Source organism: Bombus huntii, chromosome 13 (genome assembly GCF_024542735.1).
Source record: "Bombus huntii isolate Logan2020A chromosome 13, iyBomHunt1.1, whole genome shotgun sequence".
NCBI lineage: Eukaryota > Metazoa > Arthropoda > Insecta > Hymenoptera > Apidae > Bombus > Bombus huntii.
The window spans coordinates 4,624,292-4,645,290 of record NC_066250.1 but is presented as its reverse complement, the minus strand read 5'-3'; the positions used below and the strand labels follow the sequence as shown (position 1 = coordinate 4,645,290).

The following is a 20,999-nucleotide window of genomic DNA, read 5'->3' as shown; positions in this document are numbered from 1 at the left end:
CCACTCCACCGTTTCTGCTATTTTTAACAACAGCTTTCACATTAGCATGGAACACGCGAAAAAAAAGTCGACTGTTAAGCATTTAACTACCTCGACCATTTATGAAACCGTTTGAAATACGTCCATGAACGTCACGCAGTTTCCCACAGTGAAACGAGAAATCTGTTTATCTTTGAAGAAGCTATCGTCGCAGCACCGTCTTGTCAATGAAAAATTAATTCGCTATTACGACGCACAAGATCGAATTTATGGTTGTTAAGAAGGTCAGAGGAACGGCGAAGAATAGGACAGTGAGGGGGAATTGGTAACTAGGTTACCGGTGGCTTGGTGAAGCAACGTTCGAGCAATCAGCTTCTTCGCTCTCTTCGTCTTTCTCACGGCCCCTTTCCTCACCGCGCATCAACGCAAGATCACGAGCAATGGTCTGCTGCCCCTTGTATTTTCTTTGCTCTTCTTCGTCGTCGTCGTTCTCGCTTCTCTGTTTAGCATTACGCAGCCGTGATACGTAGAATGCCTCTGAACCGACTGTGTAACGGGATTTCGGGACACGAAGGGATACCGTGTGTGTTCACCTTCGAGACACGCACGTGAGCGTGTAAATATCGGAAAGTATCGTCAGATGAGAAAAAGCAAGACGCTGCGATGAAGCACCGTGGATTCTCATCATTTCTCCGAACCTCTTCGTTACCTTTTATCGCTGCCCTAGGATCTGCTCTTTTAATTGACTCGTTAAAAAAGATGATCTTGTTTCTCTTTTTAGTAAGAATTTAAGATATACAACTACCTGGTAAATTTATTTACCTCTCTAAACAGTAAGTAAAGATATTATGTTTCTCTGTAGAAGATTTCAAGCACTTTCGCGGCGAATAATCTTAAATTTTCATGCCAATTTGTATCTTTATGAACGAAGACAAAGAAGTAGAGTCTAAATAAAGATTCGTCTCATTCACTAAAGTTATGAGAAATTACTCTACTTGAGATATTCAATGTATTCCTCCATGTAATACGCATTCTATTTTTTATTTTATATGTATTATTTACATTCCAGTTTTGCATCTTTAAATTCCCTTTGAATAGATGCATGAAGAGAGTATATATACGGTAGAGTGATGAAATATTTTATGCATAGTAGATTCTCTTTGAATATTTGGAGTATATTTCATGAGAACAAGTTGTAAAGGAATAACTTGCAAATTAAGATGGAGTACAAACTAGTTTATATTTTGTAGCTGTTGCGACTCACGATACTAATTTCTTGTACCGTTACAAAAGGCAGTATACATATCTACAATGTGTGTAAGTAGATTTGAAATGACGATTAATATAGAGTAGAACCTCCCATATCCGAATACTCTTAACATCCGAACGTTCTATTATCCCAACATGACATTTCCCAGTAACGGATGACTCTTTCCGTTTCATATATGTACATACTTTGCTAGTGTTCGTATACAATGTATTCTTTCCTGTATTCGATCCAGTAAATTCTCATCATAAAAATTTAGTGTGAAACTAATAGTTTTAACTATAAAAAACAAAATACGACATAACGGGAAATACGAAAATAATGTAAGTGTAACAGAATTGGCAAAAATACATGATGTTCATGATGTATGTACAATGATGAATGTACATGATGAAAGTATCTGATCTGAAGCATGTAGATCCCTCAACTACTGGTAATACTAGAAAAACCTTAAACATACTGGTGTTATCAGATAATTTCATTGCGATAAAGACGATAATATTGACGACTTTATACAAATAGAAACAGCAAACAAAAGCGATAATATTTGTTTGAAGTACAAAACATTACTTGTGTTGAAAAAATCATAATTTAGTAGCTAGCAAGATATAGGATCTCCAAATATTTGGAGAATAAATATTTGAAGAATCAATTGATTTTAATCTGTGTTTCAATAAGCGAGCTTTCATATTAGAAAAGTGATTGCTCTATTATCCGTAAATTCTGTTATCCAAATAGTTTTGTCTGCCTATTAGTTCGGATAAGATAAAGGAAGCTCCACTGTATATATACATCTCGTTTCTGCAAAGTGTAATCGTTGTTTAAATAATTTTGAGATTACTCGTACGAATAACTTTTTCTAACAAAACGATCTAAATTTTCGTTACAGATGGCTGTCGGGAAGAATATCCATTTATTACTCGTCATCCTTTCTTCGATGTCCGTTATTTCACGTTCTTACGTGCCCCAAGCCACAGGTAACAATTAAATTATATAACGAGCGACTAAACATAGATCAAGAATTAATGGATTGCGATAAGTGAATACGACGATTGCGATTTTATTTTTAACTATGGAAAGCTTCCCGTAAACGTGAGTTGCCTTTCACGTTGAAAAGTGTAATTGTTGCATTAGAATCTTCGACCTTAATTATTCGTCAGAAATTGTGCAGTGGATTATCCAGAATGAAAATTAGGGAGTTTTCTGAAAAAGGGACTATACATCGTAGACCTATGATAAGCGTTGATGTACATACACCGAGCCTATTTTCTAGTCAAATAGTTGAATTATAAAAGTTTTCTTTATTTCGTAAATATACAAAGAAGAAAATAAATTTTTCAGAACCTCTGTAATTATTAGACTGTGTAGGTATATCTATGCATTTATGAAACATCTTAATATTTACTATTAAAGGAGTGGAAACTAAGAATACATTTTCCGTACTAAATTCCATATTATTTTTGCATATTACTTACGTTCTATACATTTTAGCACCTTGAAATTGCCTATAAATATCACATGAAAATCCGTGTTGCAATAATTATTAATTCAAACGTAGCTAATATCCGGACAGCAGATATTTATGCAAAAATTGATAATTCTACGAATATAATTAAAAAGATACAACTTACATAGGAAACTGTCTATTCTATTAAGTATTATTTCATATACTTTTACATATTATATGCACTTTAACACCTTGAAATTTCCCATAAATGCATGAAAATCCGCGGTCTAATAATTATTAATTCAAACGTAGCTAAAATATCTAGGCTGCAGATATTTATACAAAGTTTCATAATTCGAGTATTATATTATTAATTTCATAATTAACGAGTATTATATTTTGAATATTTTATATATTTTTGCGTATTATGTGCATTCTATGCATATTTCCCACAAATGCGTAGAAGCCTGCGGTCTATTAATATTAAAAAACTGGAACTAGAATGCAATTCCAATGCAATTTACTCGATCCACCGTTTTATCTTACGGGTTCTTTTACCAGAATGCTCCTCGATTATGGGATAATACATATAGACAGAATATTTTTCCATGGTACGCTTCTCTTCATTGTAAACCGATGAAAATGTCAGAGGTCGATGAAAAGTTCCACTCGCGCGGAATCCTATAATTCAGTGTCAATCTCGGTTCGTTGCATACTCGCGCGCATTCGTTGAAGTATTTTAACCGATAACGTCATGTCTCACACGTGGACTGTCTACCACGTTGTAATTATCTCTGCGTTGATTGCGTCTGCATGGTGAAACAAACGTATCTTCCCACGCGTACATTTCACCGAGAATAATTTCACAGTTTTTCAATTGCAGTCATTATCAATTACATACGAATCGTTGAAGTTTCGAGTTTCAATACCCGCTGTCTATTTATACATATACCCTTATGCACATAGGCGCGTTACTTTTCAAACAATCGTACACGTACCAACATTGACACCAAATTCCACTTACATCTCACTTCCTTTCGAAAGTCGCGAATTCCACGAGTCGCGTATTTATACGTGCGAGTATCTCATTCTAAATGCATGTTCGCGCGTTCTCAATAGACGACAGAAATTTCGAATATCCCTACAAAGTGTCACACGCATACGAAGCATTTATATTGAACAATTAAAGCAATTTTCCGATGGTCACAGATACGTCGTTTCATATTAAATCCATAACGCCCCAACTACTTCGACAAACCAATTGAATACGAAATAGTTAAGCGAAGACAGGTTCTACGAAGCGGAAACAATTTTGATCGATTTCCCTGACGAAGAATAGTTTCAGGGTTTATTAATCAACAAGGACACTCGCCCTAAATACGATCTTTACCATTTTCGCAGTTCCATTTTCCTAAACCAATCGCTAATTAAATATCACGCAATAGTCTTATTACCCTGTTTGCGCTGCGTAATAATAGATTAACCAACGTATTGCACAATCGATACGGCAACGTATCTATATACTCTAGAAGGGTGGCAACGCGTTCATTTAATTAGTAAAATTTGTAATTACGTTCGTCGAAAGTAAGTGGAACAAAATGTTATTAGAGCACGATGTATCTGATAAAAATTCCAAAGGTCGAGTTTATCGTATTCCAAAGAAAGAGCGTTTCGTCTTTTTGTGCGTTGAAAATAACGGGTTTTGTTGCCTAGCACTTTGTTCTTTAATTAGGAATTGTGTGCAAAAACTTCTCGAGTAAATAATTTTTAACAGCCTGTAATTCTTTATAAATCAAACTGATTGTTGAAATATGAATTTGTAACGTACCCGAATTCACGTTGTTCGTGACATAGTTGGACACAAAACGAAAGTCCGTGAAAAATTCAACAAAAATCTGGAACGCCGGAAGGATCCTGGTGATCCTCGTCTACGGACGATTCACGTTAGTAGGTCATTATATTGGTAGTATGCAGACACGTAAGAAGGCACGTGCAAAGCCTACATGCTTGCTCGTGTATGGCTTGGTCACCTGAGCATAACCGATCACGCTAAATGCCGATTTTTATGAGTATAAAGACATAACGAAACGTTTAACGCTGTACTCTCTGTCTTTGGAATTGGCATTTTCGTATCAACGAATTTCCACGAATTATTAGTATACTATACTATCAGACACATTGGCCCAAATTCAAAAATCGACGTAATAAATTTACCAAGTCGTAGGCCGCGGATAAATGACCGCTTTCTCTGAAAAATCAAAGACAGAATTTAGGACGAATGTTTCTGCATATTTGTTCGCACGATCTTAACAGCGCCGAATACCAAACCAGTCCAGTTAGTTTCGTTTTCAACTCGTTTATCGTGAACCGTTGCAGACTCGTCGCTAATTACAGTAGTACGCCCTGATTGGAATAATAAAAGTTCGCCTTGTTTCGCGAACCGCTATCGTAACTGGATCAAACGGGCGTTCAAGAATTCGTAGAACGTCAATACTCGAAAAGATATTTTGCACGACGATTTACTTTTACAGGCAGAAGACTGTTCGGCGGATATAGAATAGTACCAAAAGCGTGCCAGCCAACGATACCATCCCGAGTAAAGTCGAATGAACCCGCGATATGCATGTTCAATTACGAATGCTCGCGTCGAAATGGGCAAGTGGTCGGCGCGTGTGTGGACGGGTTCCTTTTTGGTGCATGTTGTCAACTGCCACCGAAAAATTCGCTTGGCAGTAACGTCGAAAACGTTCCGAGCCCCGATGAAATATTCAACGTACACGAGATCGATCACGTTCCGGATATTCCGATCTTGTTAAATTCAGACGGTACGCCGCTTGGAATGACTATGTCCCAGGATAATACCGTCAAAACTGATCCACCTAACGCGTCCAATCAAGCGAACAACGGAGGAACAACGTACACTAAAATTTCAACGTTCGAAGCGCCTTCGACGACCACGAAACCATCGTCTGAAAGTTCGCAGATGCACGACAGCGTTGAAAATGCGGAAAAACCGCAAGTACCAGCTCAACCAGACATAAGTCACTTAGAGGAAGATTTTCCAGCTCTGTTGGGTCAACAGAACGTTTTAGACGATCTGAGTCTGCCAGGATTGTTGAGTCACTCCAACTCGAACAACAACGTTCAGAATCACCAGGACAACTCCGCCATTAATCCGGTTACCACTTTGCTGAGTCCGGATCAAATACTTCAGATAGCGGATCCGGTTGACCAACTTCCAGCTTTGTTTTCGCAAGGACTGGGTCAGAATAATCACACTTCGCCCGATACGATACTGTTAAACGAAAACGGAACCATGCTGAACGAGACAAATAATCCCGATGATTTGTTCAAGCCTAATGTGGAATCCAGTGCCGAGAAGAAGAAAGTGACTGAAACTTTGAACAGCACTCAGAAGCCGAAAGTGACTGAAAGTGTGTCGACTACGGAAATTAAGAGGCCTCTGCACGACACCACTTACCAAAGTACTTCGACGACACAGTGGATGAAATTTTCGGATCAATCAGCGTCTTCGATGCATGACGCGATGTCTTCTACCTCGGCAGATCAAAAACTCAGCACGCCGTCGATAACGAGATTGCCGGTGGTTACCCAAATGTACGCCAGCACACAGAGACTCACGACGACTTCTCTCCCTCAAGCAACTGCGATCGATAACTTTGGAGAAATCAGCACGATAGAAGAAAGAGTGTCGACGAAGAACGTGGAGGCTACCGAGTTTACGAACAGGAGAACGACCACGCCGATGACTACTTTAAGCGACAAAAAGGATGAACTAGTAAAAGTGCCAACAATTACCTATGACGCACCGTCCGGCAACAAAAAGGACGACATGGTAGATAAGGAGGAGCTAGCGATTAATCATATAATTTCCATTCTGAACGAAACGAAACCAGGTTCGGGAACCACGATTCAAACCCCCAACTCATCCATTAATAAATGGGTCAGTATCGACGAAACTTCGAAACCATCGTTGGTTCGAATCTCCACGAAAGCTCCTACCGTTCCAACTACCGCTCAAACTTTCCCGTACACCTTTTATAAACCAGTACAGACATCGAATTATTACAGCTACGATACAGTTCCTACAGACACGACCTTCGCTTTGTATTCGACTTCCAATTCGCATTCGTCGAGACCATCGAGTCAATCGACTCTTGCTAATATCGGTACTTCGGATTATTCCACGAAAGCGACAACGACGAATCCCCCTGCGCCGACTGTGATTGTCCTAGGGCCCCTTGGTACAGAATTCACTACTGATACTACCCAGAAAGCGGTTACAAGGAGACCAGTGAGCGAAACTGTTGGTCCTAGTACGACAGTTTTTAAGCCTACAATCGGATCGACGAGACCAAGTCCGCTTACCACGAGGAAACCAAGCGTCTCGACAACCATAACTCACAATATCAGTACAGTGATTTCCAATGTTGCTACCAATAACGTGGTTTCGACGAGTTTCTTCAGCGTCAACGTGAAAGACGGCACTACGTCTAAGCCAATGATGAACAGTAGCTATAGCACAGAATCTGTCGTCACTGAGACTGAATTAGAGTCAAATTCCGAGAAGTTGCCAACAAAGAGACCTACAATTTGGACTACCCTTTCTTCATGGTCGAGCAAGCCGAGTTTCCATTTGAGACCATCTAGTCCTCCGTTGGTTTTCCCAGACGACGATTTAACACCTGTCAACACTGTAGTCTTCAAAGATCCTACCACTTCAACGATGATGGACTTCAAAGCAACGACTGCTCTACCACACTGCGACGAAGAAACGGCTGCTCCGGATGACCTGATCAATTTCCCACCTGTCAGAAATCCGAATCTTAATATATCAACACCAATTTCGCAACAAGAAAAGCCAACCATCGTTGAAACTTTTAATAACACCGGTTATCCAGATATCGAGATGATAAGTGAGAATGATATTCCAACACCCACCTTCATCGAAGATGATATTCTTACGAATAAAGTCGACACGTTCGTGAACAAGATTGTACAGTCTCTACAAGGCAACTTTCAGGTATTACTTTTACATTTACTTTTATGGTCTATTTATTGCTTTTACGAAGATTGGTCCAATTATGATTCGTGCAAATATCTCGTCTATTATTTTCTATATTTATGTATTATTAATCAACAACTTGTCTAGTTATAGAAATCGTACAAATTAATTCCAGTTGAATGAATTTTAGTTTTTCCAAATGTAAATATTAAACTTATTTTTGATGAAAATGATACCTTTGATGCTATTTATATACGTCTATTTATGTCGAAGGAGATTATTTTTGGATAATAATACATCTATAAAAAAAAAAATTATATCGAGAGATTAGGAATCTAAGTGACAAGCTAAGTCGGCCTCCTCGGCTAACAAGTTAAACTATATGAATAATTCTACTTTAATAGGGATAAAAAGCTCGTTGACTCAACTCATTGCTATAACATGGAATACTCAGTGCTCGCGACAACAATTCAGCCTTCGTGAGACGAGGGTTAATCTAACGGCTAAGACTAATCTCGTGTAATCTTATTCAGGATCTCAAAGATATCGTATACAACCGCGTTAACGGGACATCGGTTGCAACATCCAATCAACCATCCACTGTAACAAAGAGACCAACTACCACGACGCGAAAACCCGCGCGAAAACCCTCAACAACGACGAAACCTTCGTACGTTACGACAAAGAAACCAACGACCACGAAGAGACCGATCAATCGTCCGACAACTGTAAAACCATCGGTATCGGAGAAACCAGTTCGTCCTTCGAAACCGGCAACGACGAGACCGAAACCAACTAGTGGGTCTGCTGCAACCACGAAGAAACCCCAGGTTACAACGAAACGTACTAGACCAACTAGAAAACCTACTACAACGCTGGCTACAAGCACGGAGCTGATAGTGGCGGAAGAAGAGGAAACTAGTACTTCTAGTGCAGACGAAATCACTGCGAGTCCGCAGATTACGTCCTCGAATGATTTTCGTTCTCGTGAGTGCTGTTTACTTAATTGTTATAATAAGCTATATTTCAAATTTCACGATGTATCGGCGCAATCGAGCAAAAATTTTACCGTATAAATTTTATTGCTACCTTTCACTAAATATTGTTATTTTTCTACAGAATGTGGTATAAGACCTTTGGTTAAATCTGGAAGAATCGTCGGTGGTAAAGCAGCGACTTTTGGCGAATGGCCATGGCAAGTTTTAGTCCGAGAAGCCACTTGGTTGGGTCTCTTCACGAAGAATAAGTGCGGTGGTGTACTGATCACGGACAAATACGTCATCACTGCAGCTCATTGTCAACCAGGGTATGTGCAATATTTTCCATAGCATATTTTTTCATTTATATTTGATTAGAATATTATCTGGTATATTCTTTCCGTATTGTCCATACACTAGTGGTCATATTTCATATTATTAAAACGCTTGCTGATTTTTATTTAGATCTATTTATTAATTATTTTATTAAATTTTTATTCAATATTTCATTAAATCTATTATTTCAGCCTTACAATAAAAACATAAAATACTAATTCTTTTTTAACGTAATATGAAATGTCCTGGTACTTTCTACTTATAGTCAACGGCGTGAATTGGTTAAAATTGATTAAAGCACGTAATATGCAAAGATGTATCAAATTTGTATTGACAAACGTTTTACAGATTCTTAGCGACATTGGTAGCCGTTTTTGGAGAATTCGATCTATCCGGCGAATTGGAAGCAAAACGGAGCGTAACAAGGAACGTTCGACGAGTAATCGTCAATAGAGGCTATAATCCAACGACGTTCGAGAGTGACTTAGCCCTCCTGGAATTGGAAACACCGATACAATTTGATGTTCACATCGTCCCAATTTGTATGCCCGAAGATGGTATAGATTTCACGAGTAGAATGGCCACTGTCACTGGCTGGGGGCGATTGAAGTACAGTTAGTATCGTTTCTACTTGTGCTATATTTTACTTAACGTATTTATGAATAGCATACTTATAAATAATCTGACTTTACAGATGGCGGTGTACCATCTGTTCTACAAGAGGTCCAAGTGCCCATAATCAAGAATTCTGTCTGTCAAGAAATGTTCCAGACAGGTGGACACTCCAAGCTGATTCTCGACAGCTTCCTCTGCGCCGGATATGCTAACGGACAAAAAGACTCTTGCGAGGTATCTTCAAAACGACGTAACTTCTCATTAAAACCCATTAAACTATATAAGTAGCTTGTTACTAATTTCTTACTATACTACGGATGTTTATGCATTTATGGGAAATTCAAATGTGCAAAGATGCATAGAATTCGTATAAAATATTCCTGCGAAATATAGGAATATAGCAATACTATTCGATTATCATCTTGTAAACGAGTAATTTAACTTTATTCTGCGTCGATTCTGCAAGAAGATGAGAAATATTGCTCTTGTTGTTGGTTTAATTAATTTATACATTTTAGTAATTTTTACATTTTAGTAACATTCATATACCGTTGTTATAAATTTACTAAATTGTCCAGATACGCATTATACGTTTCCGGTTGTGTTTGTAAAAGTATTTTGCATCCCTTCCCCTATTTTGCATAACCGTAGTTTCCTTTTCACTGTATCATAAAATGAATTCGCCCTGTTTTAGTCTTTGTTTGTTCCTTTATGAACAAAAGAAAGAAAACGATATTTTAATATTATCTCCATGTGATTATTTCACAGGGTGACAGTGGTGGTCCACTGGTGATGCAACGACCAGACGGAAGATGGTTTTTGGTAGGGACGGTATCCCATGGAATAACATGTGCTGCACCATATCTTCCAGGTGTCTACATGAGAACAACTTACTTTAAACCCTGGCTACACAGTATCACCGGCGTCTGAAAGCCAGCAAATAGTTTATTTTTTGGACAAGGTGACAGGCACTGATGATTTCGTGCCACTTGTATAAATGTACAAAGGAAGATTAATTTATTTCCTTCGGAATAGATTGAAGAATATCGATTAAGGGACTAAAAGGATGAAACGGACACGGACGCGTTTCGTATACTATTTCCAACTTTAAATAATTTCTATCGCTCAAATATCCCAATTTCCTTAACAAGTACTTAGTAGAATCGATAAGTTATTTCGTTGATTTTCGATTATTTAAATTTTGAAATAGTATCAGGATCGATATTTAGTGGCAACTATTTCGTGAAATTTTGATCAGTATCCGAAAAATCACCGCGTATTTATGTACATCAAACGTTAAACGTGTGTGTACCATGTATATATACGTGAGTACGTATTACACGTACTATATGTATACAGTTACGAACTGCGAGCCTTATTTATTTCGTTGTTAGCTGTTATTTATTAAACTCATTTTTATACGAGGTAACAGTGTTTTCTTTCCATCCTCACCGCGCGCCATTAAAAAATATACATTTGACTTGGAGGGAAAGAAAGAGAAGAAAAGATGAAGAAAGACGTTGCAGAATTAAAAAATAAAAATCGCGGACCGTCTGGAAATTCTAATTCATTTGTAAAGAACTTGGGACGAACTTATAGTAATTAGAAAGCCGTGCGTGATACAAACTTTAACCATCGTGGATAAAGTTTCTTGGAAGTTCAGAACCTATCACGTCTAATAGCACGCGACACTTAAGCAGCGAACAACATTTCCATCCGGCGAAAATATTTTAACGAACCTTATACTTTAATTTATGCGAATACGAGCAAATAATCAAACCGCCTTAATCTGATAAAAAGTCGAAAATAAAACTGATTACTTAATCAAGGGCGGCTACAACATATTCGTCTACGTAGTTAAATCTCGTTTATCCAACCTTTTTCAATCTTGATTTTATACTCTCTATAAAGGGAAAAATGCAGAACATATAAATCTCGTCGTTGCATGTTATAAATAGCCCTTACACATGCAACGTAAATTACATATACATGTACTTTGGCATTTCCACAGACAGGTGGTTGTGTACTTAAGGGTATATTTACGGGAAGTCTTCCGGAACATGTGCGTGTCAAAAGTAGTTGAACCATGATCTAGAAACATGAACGTGAATCACATAAAATTTGAATTTTCTCGAGGGAGAGAAATGCATATTCGAGCTGTGTTGTGTTTTACTTTCGAGCTGCAATTGCTTCAATTGTAAAACGAAAGAACAATGACGAAATAAAAATAATGTCACTTTGAGAAATAAAATAACACCTTTTACTTTAGCGAAAAACACTCTCTTTGCTACTGCATATACAGGCATTATTCATGGGCCACCTAGGGAACGAATAAATGGAGCAGGATCGACCGCCCTGTGGAACATCAGGACATCTCGGATCAATACGACCAACGAAGATGGAAACAATAACGTTTGACTGGAACGACGAGGAAAGAGCTAAACACCTACACGAAAGTTCACCCAACGAATGGCGCTGCTGTATCCTGTGAGAAGAGATGCAATTTTTGTTCTATTCTACATATATGCAACTGTTGAACATGTCAAATAAAAATATTATACTCGTACGTTGAAACGTTCTACGCAAATTCTTTAACTCGAGAATAATTTGAAATCACTTTTGCATCGCATCTATGATCCCTTCAGGATATTTGTAAACGTAATACGAAATTGTTAATTCAATGTGAATTGCATTTACGAAGCAAATAGGCGAATTTAAAGCAAACGATCAAAATCGCCTGATCGTTTATTCGGCATCTCATCCACCAATGATCTAAACAAAGATCAAAGTAACTTGCAAAGATTTATAAAACATTCGTTCTTTCTTATTCTCGAGGAAGAAACTAAATCAACAATAACGGAAATACGAAGTAAAAATCTGAATGAATAAAACGGTACCTGGATCGTGTGCGTAAAAAGTCAGGTGTCGCGCTTGCGCGAATGTTTGCACGAGCTTGTACAAGGGAAACCGGAACAAGGGAGTAGGAGTATAGATTGTCGATGCAAGCACGGCTCCGACTCAGTCCTCCAGCAAGCTCCATTGAGGACTTGTTGATCCCAAGAAGAAGCAGCTGATCCTTCCAGGTTGACCCATCTAAGTAGAAACATCAGCAAATTAGCTACAGTAAAAAAATTGTAAGTTCAAGTTGAAATTTATTTTTGAATCGCCATTTGTAAGACCATCGAGGAACATTTTTTCTTTCACCCTGTTCAAGAACGTTATTTCGTCTTCTTTTAAAAAAAAATTTTTTGTAAAGAATTCTCTCTATCTTATCCAATAAAATGTCGGTACATGTTAAAAATTTTATTACAAAGGATTCTTTATCATCCTCAAAAAAATGTTCGATACTCGTTAAAAAACTCAATAAAGAACAGAATTGTTCTTTGTTTGTAAATTTTTACCACTTTTGACATTTCTTTCGATATTAATTTAATCACAACGTATATCGCAACAGCTACTGTATAAATACAGTTCGTTTAATTTCATAATAGAAAGGACAAATATTTCTTTGTTCGCTTATATTTCACTGAATTTTATTTTATTCCGTGATACGTATTAAATTTGATTTAAAAAGTTGCTAGTAGTAACTAGTATAAATATATAAAGCAACTTAAATTTCAGGGGTGCAAACAGCAGTGTCCTTGCACGAGACCAAAAATGTACACGTGTGTCGCATTGATGATGGTTGCTCTGACGAGCACGATGCACCTTGAAGTGGAGGCATGGGGCGGTCTCTTTAATCGTTTCAGCCCAGAAATGTTATCGAATCTTGGCTATGGTAGTCACGGTGACCACATGCCCAAAACAGGATTGTATCAGGTATGAAAGAAAGAAGTTCGAACAAGTAAGTTTTTTCAATATTGAGACGTCTTTATACAGTAGACAATTGTTGCAACTTTGCCGCAGTACAACCGGCATACGATCGATATATTATTTCCATAGAACATTATACGATTCATGTGCAAGGGATTTTATATTTCAATATAATTCTCTAAAACAAGGACAGTAACATTAGCAACTATCAACTAGATCAAAGAGATTTCATTGCGAATCTTCGACAAAGAAAATTAAAGAAATTGTCCCAAAGTTAGAAAAGTTATCCAAATGTTTTCATAATTACTCCTTACTGTATAATAGCAAAAATCGCACATATCAATAGTTGTTTCATTCTTTTCCACAAATTTAAAGAATTTAACAAATTTAACAGCGATCGAAAAATATAATTACTAATTCTCCGTATTTTATTTAATTCGCGTTAGTTAAAAACATGAGCTGCTCTATTCTCGACGATGATATCGAATAATACACATTAATGTCCCACGTTTTATTTCAAGCGTCCGTTATCTACCAGCTACGGATACTCTTATGACTCTTTGGAAGAAGTTGTACCATGTTATGAAAGAAGGTGCACGGCTAACGACCAGTGCTGTCCGTCTTTCATCTGTGTAAACGTCGATGGGGGTAATTCTCATTTCTTGTGTTTTCATTACACAACTTTAGGACAATAGTCGAAGGTACAAAGTTGCCTGTAAATTTTAGATATTGGCCACTGCGTTTTCGAATTGGGGCAGAAGCAGGGAGAACTTTGCAGGAACGATAACGACTGTGAAACTGGTTTATTGTGTGCCGAGGTTGCTGGCAGCGAAACTCGTTCGTGTCAGCCACCAGTAACTTCAAATAAATTGTATAGTACGTATAAACATATGTGGGCGTTTGCTGTCAATACCAGTAAATGTCTTTTACGTGACAAGAATGTAGAGAGATAATCGATAAAGGTCAATTCACAAACGATTACGTCAAAGGAACAGGCTCTCTTACGTAAGAACTATATCATATTTAACTTCTAAATTTAGAATATCCTATTCTTAATTCTCGCAGATGAAGAATGTAATATGTCTGGGGAATGCGATATCAGCCGCGGTTTGTGTTGTCAGCTTCAGAGACGTCATCGACAAACACCAAGAAAGGTACTTGCATTTCCGGGTAAAAATAACATCAAATCGGAATAATTCCGAATAATAGAAGTCATTACGAAAGTTATCTTTTCCATTAGGTTTGTTCGTATTTCAAAGATCCTCTAGTGTGCATCGGACCAGTTGCGATGGACCAGATAAAATCTATCGTCCAGTACACTTCTGGTGAAAAGCGGATCACTGGACAGGGAAATCGAATTTTTAAACGGGTTCCCTTCGCCTAAGAGCTTCGTCGTTCCTCATAAATTGGTGAGAATGGAAGAAATGTCTACATGAATCAAATACCCCTTTTCATTACTTTGAGGAACTTAGGATAACTCTATTACTTCGAAATTCCCTAAATTGTTTTTATTTATACTTTTGCCTGTTAGGTCAAAGAAGTAGAAAAATCATTAAACGCGCTTTTTGATTATTTTCCTCCAAATATTACGACTGACAAATACGATACATATCAGAATAGTCCGTCTTATAGGATTATAAAATATACTATATATATATATTCATGAGAAAAGTTAGGCAGCGTGTCTTTAAAGGTTGATAGTTTCTGATGAACGATGAGTACAGGCTGTGTGATGGAAGAGAAAATTTTCTTTTCTTCTACTACGTTGTTAGTCTTTTTTTTTTACTCATTTTTGTTTTTGATTAAACATATTCGAATTAGACTAAGTTGACATCTTAATGACGATAGCAATGGGAAACTGCTAGGAAAGCTTTGAACAGTGCGTACACTAAATATAATATCTAACTTTGACAAAATTTTGTTACATTAAAAAATTTGTTAGAAATTCTTGAAAAGTAGAGTACTTTCTACTTGTTTTGCCCTGTACACGACAAAAACTACTTTCGGTGAGATCTCAAGAGATCCCCGAATCAAATTTCCTAAATTTACTGTTAAGGTATATACTGGAATTTCTCAAACGCGCACAGAATAAAATATATTTTCACTCTTCTGGTTTTCAAGTTCTCATAGATCAAACGTTCTTGATATATCAGCGATAAAGGACTATTTTTCATGAGAAAGAATCGAGCATTGAAATAGTATTAAGATATCAGATAAATGTTCCAAGTCTAATTATGAATCATTTATGGATAGGAATTTACTCGATTGTATGGAGCATTCACTCTGGAAATTTTCGAACATCTTCGTCGGTATTTAACAAATGTAACTTATGCGTTACCGTTAAGTCATACAGTAAAATTTGAAAGTAAAGCGTTCAAATTGACACGGATCCAGAAAAAATTGAGGCAGTGAAGTTTTGCTTTACCTAGCGTATATTCCAAATTATTAGAGATATACGTATGTATGTAGACAATTAAAAGAAATGTTGATTTAAATGTGGTAGCCACTCGATCAAATATTTATCGTGAGAATCGAACTATTAAGCATCGATCGCGGGAATCGCTCTATTGAACACTGAAACCTCGGAGGTCGCTTCGTTAAGTGTTATTAAACTCCTAACATTAAATATAATATAATTAAAACAATATATATATGTATGTATATGAAAATCGTTATGTTAGATATTAATCAGAGTCGAGATTTTAAAAGATATATAAGAAAAGAGACGTGTTAATTATCGACATAGTTACGAAGATGAAAAATATGAACGAAGCAAATGTTTTACAATTGTAATCACGAGAGACGCAGTGTTATTTTAAAACAGTGTCGTGAAACACTTTCTGATGCGTAAAGTACCTGTTGCGAAATCTGGACGACCCCTCGTTTCTATGCTGCTGTGCTAGTCATCGAGAGTCCAAACACACAAAGAGAACATATTTCTAGTTATATGGTATTATACTTCCATCGTTGATCTTTTATCGTATAAGGGAACTCTAACACATATTATGTGAATGCCTAATCCATTAAGAAAGTTTTAAATGTGAATGTTATTATGAGATATATCTTACTGAAATTATATTTTTATCTTTGATCGATATGTATACCAAAACGCTATATATTTATATAGTATTCATATATTTTCCGCAAGAGTATATCTATAACATAATGTAACTACCCTCCGATGCGTCGTGCGTACGACATCTCAAAAGGGTTAATTGATTACTTTGTTCGAGGTGAATAATTTGCAACTCTTAGTTTGATTGGAAACTTAACAAGCGGCTAAGGAGATACCTTTTACAATATGTTTTAATCCCTTTATGACTGTCAACTTCGTTCCCTCCTGTTTATACAGTTTGTTTAGTCTTTCGATTAATACTATTCGTGGAACCAAAGAAGTAAAAGTAAACTAATAAATAAAACTGATACATATCATAGGATAGTAAGTTCTTTCCAGCGTGGAAATTTTGGATAGAAAACTTCTATCCAAAAACATATTATTTGAACGTACGACTCATTGAGGGACTATGGCCATTACGGCCTGGAGTCAAAAGTACCTCTGTCAGATGAACTATTTCCAGAATAATTATATGTGTATAACTATGTATATGTAACGTTCAAGATTATAATACAGAGTTATAATAGTTTAATGTGAAATAAACTGTGGTGCATACAAAACAGTTAAACCTGTTTCTCGTTTATTATTTCGTCATTCCCCATAAAAAAACCTTTATCTCTCCTTTTTTTTACAATTTTTTAAGACTCTTTCTACTAAAAACGGCTATATCTAAAAGGCTATATTAAAAATATTTTAAAAAAGTTTCATTTATATATATAATATATATATATGATATATATTATAATAAATATATATATATGTATATATATATAATTTAAGCAAATGATGGAAAATTTCTGCAATTTGTACATTTCCTAGAGTAAAGCGTTGCAGTAATGATTTTTCTAGACAGTTCTTTTATACGATTTGTTAATGAATGTTTAAGAGGAAAATTTATAGTTCTTCTTCTGTGCAGCCGTGGTTTTCATTTTCAAATTCCCTCCTTTCCCATTCTTAACCTAAAGCAAGCTCGGAATATTCGAGAATAGATGGCACTACGCACTCACCAATATCCGCTATGGGCAACAAAATGGTCGTGTAGTGACGACGAAGGAACGTAAGTTTGTAAGAACAGACGACGCTCTTCTCATTGAAACTATTTTAAGCATAGTGTCCGAGGTTCTTGGACGATTAAAATGACCGCAATACCTGGTACTGTGGCCTTTGATGAATATGGTAGACCTTTTATTATTCTTCGTAACCAGGAAAGGCAAAAACGTCTAACCGGCACTGATGCCATCAAGGTACGTAAACTTACATTTTTTGAATAATTTTCCTATCCTTCTATAGAATTAGTAAAATAGTGATAATTTTTCTCTTATATGTTTTCATGATTTCATTGGATTTATAAATTAAAAGCTTGTGTTAAAGGACCGACCACGTGAAACGGTAATGGCGACGTTTTGGGCTTGGCAGCTAATCCTAACATTGCTACTAAAACGATATAATCTGAACTAATATTATATACATACTTGTATCTTAAATTGTAGTCTGTACATTATTTGTATCTCTTCATCCTTTTTTCATTAAAGTAATATTCATGCAATTTAGAAAGTTGAATGAAACACAATGATATTGATCTTTGACCATATAAGGAGATCAGTAGTACTATTGTATAAGTCCAATGAAATCCAGAAAATTTATTGCTGTAATACTATCTTGACAAATATTACATAAAATATATACATAACATGTTTAATAAGTAATTGTTTAATTGCAGTCACATATTTTGGCAGCCCGTGATGTAGCCAATATTTTGAGAACCTCGTTAGGACCTAGGGGGCTTGACAAACTAATGGTCAGCTCTGATGGTGATGTCACAGTAACAAATGATGGGGCAACAATCTTGAAAAACATGGATGTTGATCATGAAATTGCAAAGCTAATGGTTCAGTTGTCTCAATCTCAAGATGATGAAATTGGAGATGGTACTACTGGAGTAGTTGTTTTAGCAGGTGCTCTCTTGGAACAAGCTGAGCAACTGTTAGACAAAGGAATTCATCCAATTCGAATAGCAGATGGCTTTGAAATGGCAGCAAAATGTGCAACAGATCATTTAAAGAAAATTGTTCATGATTTTGAGGGTACTCCTGACAACCTAGAACCTTATATAAAAATTGCCATGACCAGTCTTGGTTCAAAGATGTAAGAAGGACATTTTTTGATTATTTGTATTTAATATGGGCAAGACAAAGCAATACCTTTATTCTTTTTTAGCATCAACAAGTGTCACAGACAAATGGCAGAAATAGCTGTAAATGCTGTATTTGCAGTTTTAGATCCTGTTGCACGTGATGTGAACTTTGAATTGATAAAACTAGAAGGAAAAGTTGGAGGCAGATTGGAAGATACTGTCCTAGTTCGCGGTGTTGTTATTGACAAAGACTTTAGTCATCCTCAAATGCCTAAGGTAAAGTCAGTTAGTGTACTAGATTCCTTTTTGATATATTTTATTTTGCCTAATGATGACAAACTGAAACAGAGAAGGGTGAAGATTCAGGATATTTCTTTAGCTTACTTATTGTCGAGACTTGAAACTATTTCTTTGGTTACTCTTTTGTTAACTTCTGAAAAAGTAAAAGTTTCTGTTTAAGTAGCTATTTAATAACCTGATCTTTGCAGTGGCTTCAATGATCAAAAGATTATGAGAGCTGAAGGGATTGTTTCTTTTAATAAATTATTTTATCAATCAATGAAATTGTTAATAGAGATACATTTATCACGTTACAGAGATTAGAAGATGTTAAATTAGCTATTTTGACATGTCCGTTTGAGCCACCTAAGCCAAAAACTAAACATAAGTTGGATGTCACTTCAGTCGATGATTATAGAGCGTTGCGTGAATACGAACAAGAAAAATTCACCGAGATGGTGAAGAGGGTTAAAAATGCTGGTGCCACGCTTGCTATTTGTCAATGGGGATTTGATGATGAAGCTAATCATCTCCTTCTTCAAAGTGAATTACCCGCGGTCAGATGGGTTGGTGGCCCAGAAATTGAAGTAAGTTTTGCTTCTAATTACTGTATGATCAATTTACTTGCCTAATGACGACAAAGCGCAATGGAAGAGTGTGAAAGTTAAATTAATAAGTTGACTTTCTTTTGCTGTAGCTCTAATGACCAATAGATCATGAGATCTGAAGGTCTGATTCTTTTCCTTCTTGCTAACTTTATAAAAAACTGTAAAAAAGCATTAGTAAAAAACAGTATCAAATTTGTTTCAGCTAATAGCTATTGCTACAGGTGGTCGTATTGTTCCTCGTTTCGAAGAATTGACACCGGAAAAGCTCGGCCACGCTGGTGTTGTAAGAGAATTAACATTTGGTACTACCAAAGATCGAATGCTTGTTATCGAAGAATGCAAGAACTCTCGAGCAGTTACTATTTTCATCCGCGGAGGGAACAAGATGGTAAGCAATATTTAAAGTTTTTATAAGAGAAATAAAAGCAAGGAGAATTTCAGCGGTATTCAAATATATCTAACTGACCAGACACCTTGCAAGAATAAAGCATTAAAAGATATATTTTATCTAATTTAATTCAATTTAAATCAGTTTAATTTGAATTTTTCTTCTGATGCTACAATTTTACATATTTCTTTTTTTATTTATTCTGTGCAAGAACATGCAAATTTATGAATTATTCTAATTTTTAGATCATTGAAGAAGCGAAACGAGCTATCCATGATGCGCTATGTACAGTTCGTAATGTAATCAAGAATGAAAAAATCTTGTATGGGGGAGGTGCCCCTGAAATTTCTTGTGCCCTTGCTTGTGCTGAAAAAGCTAACAAGATCAGCACCTTGGAACAATATGCTTTCCGTGCATTTGCCGAAGCGCTGGAAGCCGTACCTATGGCACTTGCCGAAAATTCTGGCCTTTCGCCTGTAAATGCTTTAGCTAACATTAAAGCAGCACAATTGGCTGAAAATAACCCTACGTTTGGTGTAGATTGCCTAAACCGTGGTACTTTCGGTACATATCGAATAATTGCACTTTCATCTTTCGTTGTAATAGTTAAGAATAAATAATTATTCATTTTCTTTCAGATATGAAAGTCCAAAACGTCATCGAAACATTGACAAGCAAAACCCAACAAATTGTATTGGCTACACAGTTGGTCAAAATGATACTTAAAATTGATGACATACGTTCACCAAACGATGCCGGCGATGTTGCCTAAGGAAGTTGCGTATTTTTTACTTCGATACTTGCATTATTGGAATTTTTTAACGTTTCACCTTATTTTTGCTTCTTCCAGCTTCATTCACATTTTAATGAATAATAATTGTATTTAACTTAGTTTACTTCCTGTCATCGAGTAATAATGATAATTTATGCGACAGCATTGTGATACAGAATAAATAAATGATTTTACTTTCACCAGAATTTAATTTTTTTGTTTAAATATGTATTTTTGCTACTA

The 20,999-nt window shown here is 36.3% G+C and overlaps 3 protein-coding genes across 3 annotated transcripts; all 3 read left to right on the top strand.

The window, feature by feature from the left end:
• Window positions 1-1,510: 1,510 nt before the first annotated feature.
• On the top strand, window positions 1,511-11,065 carry LOC126872245 (serine protease filzig). The gene is made up of 7 exons (XM_050631949.1): window positions 1,511-2,223; window positions 5,225-7,737; window positions 8,253-8,706; window positions 8,839-9,025; window positions 9,381-9,646; window positions 9,727-9,881; window positions 10,416-11,065. The coding sequence occupies exons 1-7, from the start codon at window positions 2,136-2,138 to the stop codon at window positions 10,575-10,577; spliced, it is 3,825 nt and encodes a 1,274-aa protein (XP_050487906.1). The 5' UTR covers window positions 1,511-2,135; the 3' UTR covers window positions 10,578-11,065.
• Window positions 11,066-12,613: 1,548 nt separating this feature from the next.
• On the top strand, window positions 12,614-17,143 carry LOC126872273 (prohormone-3). Its single transcript, XM_050632001.1, has 6 exons — window positions 12,614-12,781; window positions 13,269-13,466; window positions 13,982-14,108; window positions 14,187-14,336; window positions 14,526-14,614; window positions 14,701-17,143. Exons 2-6 carry the CDS (start codon window positions 13,305-13,307, stop codon window positions 14,842-14,844), a joined length of 672 nt encoding a protein of 223 aa, XP_050487958.1. The 5' UTR covers window positions 12,614-12,781; window positions 13,269-13,304; the 3' UTR covers window positions 14,845-17,143.
• A 430-nt stretch (window positions 17,144-17,573) lies between these two features.
• On the top strand, window positions 17,574-20,962 carry LOC126872255 (T-complex protein 1 subunit epsilon). The gene is made up of 7 exons (XM_050631966.1): window positions 17,574-17,819; window positions 18,296-18,720; window positions 18,793-18,985; window positions 19,306-19,575; window positions 19,799-19,984; window positions 20,230-20,548; window positions 20,623-20,962. Exons 1-7 carry the CDS (start codon window positions 17,712-17,714, stop codon window positions 20,754-20,756), a joined length of 1,635 nt encoding a protein of 544 aa, XP_050487923.1. The 5' UTR covers window positions 17,574-17,711; the 3' UTR covers window positions 20,757-20,962.
• Window positions 20,963-20,999: the final 37 nt, after the last annotated feature.